General features: G+C 49.5%; 1 protein-coding gene across 6 annotated transcripts in view; it reads left to right on the forward strand.

Moving 5' to 3' along the window:
• LOC112975573 (microtubule-actin cross-linking factor 1, isoforms 1/2/3/5-like) overlaps positions 1 to 12,423 on the forward strand; it is an 82,091-nt gene that overhangs the window by 52,844 nt on the left and 16,824 nt on the right. For 5 of the 6 annotated variants that reach the window (XM_026085861.1, XM_026085859.1, XM_026085862.1 and 2 more), the window contains exons 36-45: positions 328 to 5,625; positions 6,105 to 6,254; positions 6,697 to 6,912; positions 7,033 to 7,182; positions 8,076 to 8,309; positions 9,677 to 9,826; positions 9,923 to 10,156; positions 10,798 to 11,025; positions 11,330 to 11,851; positions 12,193 to 12,369. In XM_026085861.1, the coding sequence (XP_025941646.1) occupies positions 328 to 5,625; positions 6,105 to 6,254; positions 6,697 to 6,912; positions 7,033 to 7,182; positions 8,076 to 8,309; positions 9,677 to 9,826; positions 9,923 to 10,156; positions 10,798 to 11,025; positions 11,330 to 11,851; positions 12,193 to 12,369 (7,359 nt within the window). The remainder of the gene's footprint in view (positions 1 to 327; positions 5,626 to 6,104; positions 6,255 to 6,696; positions 6,913 to 7,032; positions 7,183 to 8,075; positions 8,310 to 9,676; positions 9,827 to 9,922; positions 10,157 to 10,797; positions 11,026 to 11,329; positions 11,852 to 12,192; positions 12,370 to 12,423) is intronic. The other variant, XM_026085860.1, reaches the window with a different exon arrangement.

The following is a 12,423-nucleotide window of genomic DNA, read 5'->3' on the forward strand; positions in this document are numbered from 1 at the left end:
ATTAGGAGCACTTCTGGGTTTTGCTGCTTGCCGCTTTGCTGCATTACTATTGGTGGATGTTGGAAGTGTCTCGGTGCTGCCCTGGGTGATGGACTAGATGAGCATTAAAACAGGCTGACAATGTGCAAGCTAGCAAACGCACCAATTTGCGGGCTGTGATGCCTTTGGAGTTGCATTTCAAATACTTTGGGACTCACTTTCTAGCTTGTTTGGGGTTTTGTTCTTTTGACTTATTTTGGAAACTGAGACCTCCCAGGACCTCATGCAGTCTGATTGCTGGGAATGCTCAATTCTGATTTGATTTTTTTCCTTCTCTTTCTGTTTTAGGGCAGCGAAGCAGTGGCAGGAGTGATCGATCTTGGCACAGTGGAAATATTCCCTGTCTTTGGTGCCATGCAGAAAGGTCTTATAGACCAGGACACTGGCCTTGTCCTCTTAGAGGCCCAGGTTATCACATCTGACTTAGTTGTTCCAGAGACCAATGAGAAACTCTCCTTGGAGAAAAGTCTGGCAAGAAACATCATCGATCTCAGGACATTCCAGGTGCTGCAGGAATTGAAGGATGCCCTTCATCAGGTGGATGAAGTCAGATGTGAAGGGAAGCAGCTCCTACCTGTTGTAGCTGCAGTAGAAGAGGGGAGGATTAGTGAGACCATTGGGCTAAAGATTCTGGAAGTTGACCTTGTCACCGGGGGCTTTAAAATGCATCAGGGCAGAATCAGCATGGAGACAGCCATACAAGAAAAGCTCCTTACTCCCCAGCTGTATTCCAGATTGTTGTCTCACCTGGAGTGCGGCAAGAATTTGATTGACCCCAACACTGCTGAGAAAATCAGTCTACCTGAACTCATGCATCGATGTATCATCCAGCAAGAGACTGGACTGAGGCTGCTCCCAGTCAAGCAGCTGGCGGGTGGGATGGTGAGCTTGAAATCAGGCAGAAAAGTCAGCATCTTCCGTGCTGTCCAGGAAGGGCTGATAGACAGGCAGGTAACAGTGAGGTTGCTGGAAGCCCAGCTCTTTGCTGGTGGCATTGTTGATCCCAGGACAGGGCACAGACTGACTGTGGATGAGGCTGTGAGACATAATTTAATTGACCAGGATATGGCATGCGCACTTCTTATCCGGCAGCTTCAGACAGGTGGCATCATTGATACAGTCACAGGAGAGAGACTGACGATTGATGAAGCTGTAAGGAAAGGGCTGGTAGGACCAAGGATTGCATTGGTGATCCTGGAATCCCTTTGGTCCTTCATGGGGCTCCTGTGGCCAGAGACAGGGGAGATCATCCCTGTTGCAGATGCTTTAGAGCAAGGAATCCTGTCTACAGAGTTGGTTTACAAGATTCTCAACAAGAGGCAATTCATTAAGGCTGTCTTCATACCTGAAACCACTGAAGTGTTGTCCTGGAAGAAAGCAGTTGAACATGGCATCTTGGAGAGAGAGGTGGCCAAGAAGCTGAAGTCGACAGCCATACCTGATGTCATGCCCAGTGTGCAGCTAGCTGGCTCTCCAAGCAGAAGCAAACAGAGCCAGAGTTCTAGAAGGAGTCCCACAGGTCAGGAAAAGCAAAGTGACCCTCCGCTGAGGAGTGACGACGAAAGACTGATGTTCCACTTGATGACCCACAGCTATATCAACATCCATGATGGCCAGAAGCTGCTCTTAGTAGATGGAGAGTTGAATAATCTCACTAAAGCCCTCATCCAAGCCCAAGAAAATGGATCCCATGCCCACATGTTGGAAGGGAGCGAAGGCTTTGAGGAGACAGAGGAGAGTGCAGCTCTTGAAAGAGAGTCTTATAATGGTTTGGCTTTGCAGCAGCTTGAGTTTCAATTTGCTCTTTCAAAAGGACAAAGTGAAAAGGACCTGCCACCCAGAACTGCTTTGGAGAATGGGGAGGTAGTGGTGGAACCTGGAAGTCTCCTGTTGGAGGATGCAAAAAGTATCCTGCTTGTGGAGGAGCAAGAGCAGCTTTATACTCAGCAGGCTACCATGAAGGGTGAAAATGATGCTGTATTTGGAAGAGAGCAAATAGTTTCTACAAGCAAGGACAAAAATCAGGTAGAATTATTGATGCCAGAACATCCTAGTAGCGAATTCAGAGAAACAAAGGAAATGATGACTGAGACAGAAGAAGAGTCCAAGCCTACTACAGCAGATGGAATGAAAAGTATCAGAGATCAAAAGAGGGCATTTGAAACTGGGGCAGTTGTTGTGAAGAGCGAAAGCTGCATGTCAATGGATATTTCAGAAAGTAGAGAGAGACTGGAAATCATGGCAGAGAGCTTTCAGGAAGTGGAGGAACCGGAATTAGAGGCAGGAGATGTTAGAGAGATTTATTTGCTACATGACGAACCAATTGAGAATGGCACATTAAGAAGAGAGGAGATTGTCCTCCCTAAAACTGGAGAGGTAGAGCAAACAGAGAGGCATACTGAAAAAATTGAAAGTGTTTTGGAAGTGGAAGAAAGAGAGAGGAAAGAAGTATCAGGTGATGAGAATGTTTATGAAATGTCCCTGCCAGCCCCTACAGAGCAGGAAGAGGATGACACCTTAGAAATGCTGTTAACGCAGCTCCAAGGTGGTGGCATAATCCATGAACAGACTGGCAAGATTCTTCTTCTAAATGAAGCAATAGCCTGTGGAGTGGTGCCCAGCCACACAGCTGTGAAACTGATGGAGAAAATGCAGATGTTCAGTGGCTTCTTCGACTCACATACATGTGAGTCGCTAACCACCGAGGAAGTCATTGAAGAAGGTCTGATGGATGAGACACTTCTCCAGAAGGTACTTGCATCTGACAAAGCAATAAGTGGTGTTCTTGACCCAGGTAATAACTTCGTCTATTCTGTCAAGGATGCTGCTGCAGTTGGCCTTCTGGACAAGGAAACGGCAATGAGGATCTTGGAAGGGCAAGTGGTTACTGGGGGAATTGTTGACTTGAAACGTGGCAAAAAAGTATCCGTCACTTTGGCTTCAAACCTTGGCCTCATAGAGCCATCTAGTCAGAAAGAGCTGGTCAAACTGGAGAAGGCTTCTAAAGGGAAAGGCACTGATGAGGCGACTAGACAGAAGCTCATTAGCTTGCAGGCTGAAACCAGTGGAATTATGGATCCCAAAACCAAGCAGCCTTTGACTGTTGCACAGTCTGTTGAAAAAGGGCTCCTCGAAAAGGAAAAAGCGTTTCAGCTCTTGACCAAGCAGATTGCTGATGGAGGAATCATTCATCACATGTCTGGAATGAGGCTTTCAGTAAATGACGCAATGAAACATGGTTTGATTGATCAAGATTTGTGTGACGAACTCACAAAGGCAGAAAGCGTGTGTCTACATGAGTATGTTCATTCAGAAACACAAGAAAAGTTGCCCTTGCCCCAGGCAGTATCGTTAGGGCTCATTAGTCCAGACTTCCAAAGGAAAGTGCAAGAAATCCAAGCTGGGAGTGGAAGCGTTTTTGATCCTGCTTCTGGCCAGAGACTGACACTCTCTGAGGCAGTCAAGGAGGGATTGTTACCTGAACAGCTTATGGAGAAAGTCATGTCATCTTCAGAAATAAAACAGGGAATTGTAGATCCTGAGAACTGCATGATAGTTCCCTACTCAGAATTCATAAAGAAATGTAAAATTGACATTGAATCTGGTCAGAGATATTTGGAGGTTCATCCCTTCAGAGCAATCAAGGACGAGGTGTCGGGGAACAAGCTCACATGTGCTGAGGCAGTAAAACTGGGAAAAGCGGACCTTGTGCCCACCCTGCGATTACTGCAGGCTCAGGCAGACAGCGGTGGGTTTGTGGAAGGTACCATCAGTAAGAGACTCTCCCTGAAGTCTGCTTTGGAGCAAGGGCTGCTGGATGAGGAAATGGCCAAACTCATTGCGTCCAACCAGATGATGACCGGAGGAATTGTTGATGCTGAGAGTGGGAAAAGATTGACTTTAAAGGAAGCTGTTGAAAAGGGACTGGTTAGCCAAAAATTAGCTGCCAGCATTCAAGATACTCAAATATCCAAAGACAAATATGGTTCTGAAGCCCACAAAGAAGATAAATCCTGCATTTTGCCTGAAAAATTGGAAAAAACATCTCCAAAAGAGGAAGATTTGGTCCTCTATAGTAGTGCCACTAAGAAGTCTGAAGTTGCTGAGCACAGAGCTGGATCTGAAGCAATGAGCTATGACATGGCTGGAGATACAGACACTGCTTCTGACAGATCACCAGTGACACCAAATATAACAAAAGGAGGGAAACCAAAACTGCTTCCACAGAAAATTTCAGAGGACGGTATAGTTCATCAGCTCCAAGGAGAGGTCGAGTTGAGTCCAGAATACTCCTTAGGGTTAGGTACAACATCTCTCTCTTCAGAGACAGTCATGGTAAAGGCTGTGGAAAAAGGGATAGGAAAAAGCAGCTCCTATGTGAAAGAAGCTGGGGGGAAGGAATTGAAGCGAGCAGAAGTAGCTCAGGAGACAAAGAAAAAGGAGGAATTGGAGTCAGAGAAACAGCAGTCATTTTTTGACAAGAAGATGCTTCAAAGTGTTGAGGACAGCAAGGAAACAAAGAGAGGATTTGTAAGTGCAGCGGGAGTTGTGGCAGAACGAGAAGGTGTAGCCGTGGCTTCTGAACAAGGTGAGGGAATAATGGGCAGCTTGGATCAGGCAGGGGAGGTAACTGAGGCAGTACCGAAGGAATCGGTATCTCTGGGTGGAGGAAAGGAAGAGAGAGTTCCTACAAAGTCTGAAGACTGCTCCAAGATTGCTGTCCATAAGAAACCTGCAGAAGACAAGCTTGCAGATGAGAGAAGTGTCAAAGGCACTGAAGGAGATACCCTGAGACTGGATGCAAAAGGTCCAGTTGTTCTGGAAAAATCAAGTGAAATTGATCTAAAACCTACCAAAAAGCAGAAAACCAAGAAAAAGAAGGCAAAGCAGACTAGTATCCCAGGAGAAAACACTCAACTGGAGAAATCTTCCATGGAAAAACAGCCCCTTCCTATTCCAGTTTCCAAAGAAACTCCAAAGAAGCTGGAGGAGGAGCTCATCTCAAGCACCCCAGAACAAAAACGTGAAACCACTACCAAGAAAATTACAGATGGATTGCCAAAAGATGCAGCCAAGCAAAAGAAAATGGAAACCAGCAGAGAGAACGTTTCTGAAAAGGAAGAGAAGCCAATTTCTGAGAAAATTAAAGAAAGACTTATAGGGGATCACGCTGTTCCCCCAGAAAGAGAGGAATCCCGAGAAGTAATTGTAGATGACATCAGAGATGGTCAGGATTCCTCTGTAGCATTTAAACTGGAGGTGGGGACATCCCAGGAAAATACCGAAGTGGAAACCACCAGTCATGCATCCACTACAACCCCCGCAGCAGGCAAAAAGCTGGAAGAATTAATTATCAGAGAGGAACCCAGAGAAGTTCAGGAAACCTCTGTAATCCTTGAACTTGCTGAAAAGGCACCACAAGAGCGAGTGGCAGAGTTCAGCCCAGGTCAAGCGGGTTCCTCTCTCCCCTGTAAATCCCAAGAACAGATGCATCAGGAAAGATCCCGGCAGTCCAGCTTGCTCTTACCTGTGATAGCCGAGGGGGAGCTGCTGGAAACCTCAAGGGAATCCACGAGACCAGCCAAGGTAAGCTGTTGCTTTTTGCTATTTCAACATTCTTTATTAGCTGTTTGTGTGTGTTTGATGTTAAATCTGTCTGAGGTCCTCAGTTAGTACAGAGGATAGCTGGAACACGAGGAGTGAGCGTTTGGGGCTTGGTGTTACAGTATCAGCTGAAAAGGATTTGGCAAACAACCCAGTGATGTATGACTGAAAACATTCAAGCTTTAGTTGTGGCTTCTTGTTACTAGAGCATTACTTACAAATGACTAATAAGTAGGACTGTTTTTTGTGCTTTTACTGCAACACCATGGATCTGTTGCCATTTGTAAGCTTATGCCAGAAAAAAGAGCCATGTGTTTTATTTTTCCTGTAGTAAATCTTGTAGATAGCAAGTGGAAAGTCCCTGAAACCAAATGTTAAGAGTTTTCTTAAAAAATACATATAACCTTCTGTTTTCCCTTCTGTCTAAATCTGAGATTTTGTTCTGCCATTTGATTCTGTAGATCATGTTCAGCAAGAAGATGTGTCTGGAGCATGATGAGAAGTTGATCTCTTACCTCTCCATGCTGCGTGATATCGAGATGAAAATTAAGCAGGTCCAGCCAGCAGAGCAGAACTTGGCAGCACTGCAAGACCTGCTGTGCCAGGCCGAGGTGAGAGGCTGGGCCGAGCTTGGCCCAGGGTTAGGCAGGACGGTGCTCTTCCCTCCTCACCCCCGGACCTCCTAGGCTTCGTGCGTGGCTGTTGCACCTCCTCCCCGCTTGTGGGAAGCAAGCTGGGGAGATTAGTCTCAGGTTTAACAGATATTTATATGCAAAGCCAGTCTTTTTCCTCTCTGGCCCTCCCTCTGGCTCACCTTCTAGTCCATGCTCAGAAAATAACCTAAGTGTGACTGAAATGAATTTTACAGCCTGGAGAAAGACAACTGAGGGCTGGCAGCTGAGCACGTTTGGATGAACTGGTTGATTGCAGTGAATCTTTCTAGCAGATACGTTGTTTGGAGCTGGTTCTCCAAAACTTTGCTGTACTGTCAGTTTTGGCAGTGGGAAGAAGAAATCGCTGTCTCTTAGACTTAATGATGCTGTCTTGCCTCAGGCCCTGGACGCTGAGCTGAAGGAGCTGAGCTTTCCAGTGAATCAGGAGTTGGACGCTGTGAAGTGGATTGTGGCCAACCCGCCTGAAGAAGTCCCTGAACAATTACTGAAGGCTTTGGAGAAGGATGCCAAGAACCTTCAGAAGTCTCTGAGCTCCGCGAGTGATGTCCTGGAGTCCCGGCTGCTAAATCTTCGTGGAGCAGCAGAAAACGAAAAGGTAGAGTTCGCAGCTGTCCTTCCCGTCAGTTTGGCCCACTGCCCCATGAGGGTCCCTGTGCTTGTTTCCCGGAGTGATCTGCTCCTTATTTAAATGGTACACGCTTCTGCTTCATTTAAGGCTAAAATTGTGGCACATCATGAGAATCTCCAGGGCAAGCTGCAAGAGCTGCTGAGCTGGGTCGCTGGTACCGCCCAGGCGCTGGACAGCAGCGATTACCACCGTGCGACTGATGCAAACAGCTTGAATCGCTGCCTCCAACACTACAAGGTAGCCATGGCAACGCCCCTAATCCTGGCTGATAAAGTTGCCGTCCTCTGCAGGGAGGAGAAGCTTTTAATCCTGCTTCCCTCCTAGAGTCTTGGTAGTTTTGTCTTTATCCCTTGTTGCAGGAGGAGTTACAGTATTGTATTTGCTCCACAATAATTTGTTTCCACGATACATAAAACATCTGCTTTGGCCCTTTGGGGAACGTGTTCAAATGCAGATGTGTAGTGGAGCCTGAGTGACCTGGACGGATACACGTTGAGGGAGAGAGCTGCTTCCTACGTGGATGCTCCGAGAGCCTTCTCCCCTCACACCTCCCAGTCTCCATTACCTTTAAAAGGAGCCCTGGCTCCTTCCCTGCCCTTTGGCCCATCCATGTTTCTTCATCTCTTGGCGATAGCTCACAAGATTCGATCAGTCCAAGTGCTCCTCTTTGTCAGCAGCACCTTGGCTTTGAAATCAGGGGCTTGAAGGCTTTGGGAGTCAGTGGTACCATGTGTAGTCATCATGGAATATCCCAGGCTGCTGGTAGCCACTGACAGCTCCATGTCTGGATCCATCTTCAGGGCATCACTAGGCCCACCTAGACAGGGCAGCTTTATGCACAAGGTCCTGAGCAACCTCTCGGTACAATGCTGGAGGCCTGGTTTAGAGGACCATTAGAAAAATGGTGTTGTGAGACCCTGGTACATTGACACTGAGCATGCTTCAGGTAGGATTTGTTTGGGTTTCTGGAATATGTTGTTCTGGTGGCAAAGTACTTTTTTTGAGGAATACTGCTGCCTGTGCAGCAGTAAATCCAGTTTGTTTGTGTATCTCATCTGAAGCCGGCAGTGTAGGAAAGTGCTGGCCATGGAGAGTAATTTTGCCTGACAGGCCGTTTCTCTTCCATTCAGGAGCTGAAAGAGCCCCTTGCTGACACCAAATCTCAGCTCGATGCCACTGCCTTCGACATTCAGTTCCTTATCTCGGAGCACGCCCAGGACTTGACCCCTCAGCAGAGCAGGCAGCTGCTGAGGCTGCTCAATGAACTGCAGAAGGCTTACCGGGACCTGTCCGAGCGCGTGACGGCTCAGGTGGAGGTCCTGCAGGTCTGTCTCCAGCAAGCGGAGCGGACGGATCAGGTGAAGGTTGTGGGACATCTGCTTCCTGGCTGCAGTTTGTTCACTGAGGCACTTTCCAGCCACAGGAACATGCGCTGAGACACCTCGTTTTGGGGATTACACATGCATGCCACTCACAGTTTATGACTTCCCATTGCACATCATGAGCTTCCTCTGAAGTCTTTCTTCCTCCTCCCATGTAACTCACAGGCAGCAAGCTGCTTTCCTCCCAAAAGGTCAAGCCCTCTCAGGGGTTTGGGTAGCACAGTTGGACAGTCCCTTCTCCAAACACCAAGTTGCTTTGGGGTGGTGGAAGAAACCCTAGTCTGTAATAGCCCCACCAGAAAGTCCCTGTGCGCAGCTGGCACCACAGGCAGCTGGCGGCTTTAACGTCTTATTTTCACTGCGCAAGTCAGGTTTTGCTGACCCAAAAGAAACAGCTGTCGATGATGTATCAAGGCAGCCAGCAACTGCCCCCAAATGCTGTATTCCTGCAGCACATATCACTGCATGGATCTTTTTATTCACGACAGTATTAATGTGTGTTTTTTTTAACAGTTGCTCTCTGTAACTCTTGCCTGTCCATCTGGAGTGTGTGTGTATTAACCAGTTTGCTTTGCTTTTTCAGATTCAGTGTGCGCCCATCCTAACCCAGGAAGAACTCGCTTTGCAGCTGAAGAGCTCTTAAGAAGGCTCTTTCAAATTGCTTCTGTCATTTATCTTATGATTGAGAGAAACAAGCACAATGTTTTGCACAAGTTTGTACATCACCTTGCTGGAATGCCCAGGGAAACTCAAAAATGTTTATTTCCCCTGGGGAAGGGAACAAAAACGTTGCAGGGACTCTCAGGTCACATCATGCTCAATTGCTCAAACGGGCGCTTCTGTATTGTGCACTGGCAGCAAAACGTAGGAGCTGGATCAGCTACAGAAACACTTTCTCTCTCCTAGGCTCCCTCTCCAACACCAGTGTCAAAACCAAACCTGCCTTAGGTTGCTCAGGGCTCCACAGTGGTGCTGCCTGATGCCAGCTCTCATTAGATGAGTCTCTGGGGCAGTTTTAATGTTCTTAAGGTTGAACAGAAAAGCCAGAGAAACTTTTGGTTAAATGCTCCCAAGAGCATAAATTGGAGCATGGCTCCACGTGGAACCCCCAGCACTGCTGTCTGGCAGTGACTCTGGACCCTCAGCCACGTTCCTGCAGCGTGCAGATCTCAGAGAGAGAGAGAGAGCACGTGGAGAGCTGCAAAAGCCGTTTTCTGTGCTGCATCCTCACCTTCAGGAAGGTGCTCCAGCTGTAACCTCTCGCCTTGCTTTTCAGCGCCGTACGTGCCCGGGGGTGCAGCTCTGATGCTAACTGCCTCCTCTCCCCTTCCCTCTCCTCTCGAGCGCAGACGCTGCAGGAGCAGCAGGCAGCCCGCGCGCAGAACCTGGAGGAGCTGTGTGCCTGGCTGAGCGAGGCGGACGACGCGCTGGCGGAGCAGCCGAGAGCCGCCGGCGAAGGCGACCTGTCCGCGTTGCAGCAGAGGCAAAGCAATGTTAAGGTCAGTGCTTTGAAACGGGGGCGGGAAGGAGGAGAGGTTTGGTGCTGCCTCTCCGGGGAGCACAGAGCCTGATGGCACCTTCCCCTCGCGCACTAGGAGCTGCAGAGGAACATGCACGCCCGGGCAGCCTCCTTCGCCAGCATCCTGAAAACCACCGAGCAGTTCTTGGAGGAGAACAAGGCGAAGATGGAGCCCAGGGAGCTGGCAGCGCTGCACGAGAAGCTGCAGCGGGCCAAGGAGCAGTACCAGTCCCTGCAGGAGAGAACGGAGATGGCCCAGAAGGAGCTGGAGAGCGCCGTGACTGCTGCGGTGCAGCAGGAGACTGAAAAGGTGACATGCAAAGAGCTGTGACCCCCAGAACTGAGATGGACAGTGAGGGCTAGTGGGTGGAAACATATTCATTCAAAGCCCTGGTGTTCCTCTGCTGGGTGCTAGGGCATGAAACAATTTACTTTTCCTCTGTGTCCCTCCCCTGGGTGAGGTGAGGCACTGACATGCTTCCTGGTGAAATGCTCTGGGAGCTGCAGGCACAGACGATGTGGTTGTGGAGGAAATAGGACAGTAAAAACATCTTGCTCTGCCTTTAGGCCTTTACCGTGAGCAGGAGCATCAGGTAGCTCCATGCACTGGAGGGGAAACGGCGGCCCATGCGTGTGCCTGCGGGCTCGCTCCTGCGTCCAAGCCCTCCAGGATGGGGGGTTCTTGTCCATGACCCTGGGATTGTATCAGGGTGAGAAGTGCACCATAAATGAGAGGCTGAGCTGTAACTGTTAATTCACAGCTTCTTTGTACCTTCCCCCCTTTCAAAGAGCTACAAAGGGTTTTGAAGGTCTGTGAGAGTCTCAGGTGGTTGCTGTAGTTGGAAAACAGTTTAGGGGTTTTCTTCCATTCATTTTTGTCTCCCTCCCCCGTTTGATGGTTTGAACATGCATAACATAGATCCTTCTCATCTGGAGCCTTTGTGTTTTCAGGTGAAAGCTGCCAAAGAGCTGGAGGAGAACAGGAACAAGATCGATTCCCTTTTGAACTGGGTGGCATCGCTGGAGCAGAAGGGAGGGCTCCTGGAGTACAGGCTGCATCCCACCGAGCAAGCGCCGGGAGTGCGAGCGGGCAGGGGTGCTCAGGATGCTCCCGACAGCCATGTTGTGGGAGCCGACAGCGCTGCCGAGGACCTGGATGAGCAGTACGAGAGGCTGAAGGTCAGCACTGACACCTTATCCCTCTTAGAACCTTCTGCCTGCCTGTCAGCATTAGAGCAGGTTTTAGGGCTGCCGGACACACCGAGCCTGCCTCTGGCTGCTGACCAAGCTGGGAGCAGAGCGGGGTGTTAGATGGGTCTGTCCTCCAAAGCACTCATTCAAAGTGGCCTTGCACTTTCCATATGGAGTCAGGAACTCCCGGGAAGTCGCTGCCCGGCCTCCTGGAGGCTGCGTCTGCTGCAAGGTACCAGTGGGCAGAGGCGCTTGGTGGTGGGACTCACATGTGCTTGTTTGCGTGTGTCAGGCGCAGCACCAGGAGCTGCTGTCCCAGCAGCAGGACATCATCCTGGCGACGCAGGCAGCACAGGCTTTCCTGGACAAGCAGGGCCACAACCTCACGCCAGAGGAAAGGGACACGCTCCAGGGCCGGCTGGCAGAGCTGAAGGACCAGTACGCGGCTTCGCTCTCGCAGTCAGAGATGCAGCTGAAGCAAGTGCAGGTGCTGCGGGACGAGCTGCAGAAGTTCTTGCGGGACCATGGAGAGTTTGAGACCTGGCTGAAGCAAGCGGAGCAGGAGTTGGAAGGGATGTACAAAGGGGACAGCGACCCGGCGTCTCTCCGACAGCTGCTGCTCCGGCAGGGAAGCTTCTCGGAAGACGTCATCTCTCACAAAGGCGACCTGCGGTTCGTTACCATGTCAGGTCAGAAGGTGCTGGACGCGGAGGGAGCTGCCAAGGATGGAGGGGCCCAGCCACTGACGTCTGGAAGAGTGGTCAAGAGCAAGTTGGAGGACGCGACACAGCGATACACCACGCTGCACTCCAAGGTACAGGAAGGGCTTTGCAAAGCCGGGAGTTAAACCCCTGGATGCTGTTTTCTTCCTCTCCATGTAAAACAAGTAATGATAGCAGAGTTTCCCCGAATCTGACTGTGCTTTTAGCACATATGCAGACTGTAAGACAAGGACCATCTTCTTCCAGGGCTTGTGCTGGAATAACACTCTCTCTCTTGGTGTTTGTCTGCATGCTGTCTCCTATAATTCCTCTAAGACATGGCAAGATTGATTCCACCCCCACCCCTTAATGATTTCTCTGCTTTCTCCAGAGGCACCCAGGTTGTTCTGTACTCGCGTTCATCCTTACATCATGTCTTATTGCTCCTTTGCAGTGCACCAAGCTTGGCTCCCACCTAAACACCCTGCTGGATCACTACCAGCAGTTCCAGGAGGTGGCAGAGTCTCTCAGGACGTGGCTGCAGGAGAGTGAAGCAGCAGTTGGGAAACTCCTCTCAGAGACAGTTTCTTCAGATCCTGCTGTTCTCCAAAAGCAGCTTGCTAGTGCTAAGGTATGTGATCTCTGGGTGATCTTCTGGGGAAGGGTTGGAGTATGTACAGGAATT

This window comes from Apteryx rowi, unplaced genomic scaffold (genome assembly GCF_003343035.1).
Source record: "Apteryx rowi isolate R43461 unplaced genomic scaffold, aptRow1 scaffold_68, whole genome shotgun sequence".
NCBI classification, from domain to species: Eukaryota; Metazoa; Chordata; class Aves; order Apterygiformes; family Apterygidae; genus Apteryx; species Apteryx rowi.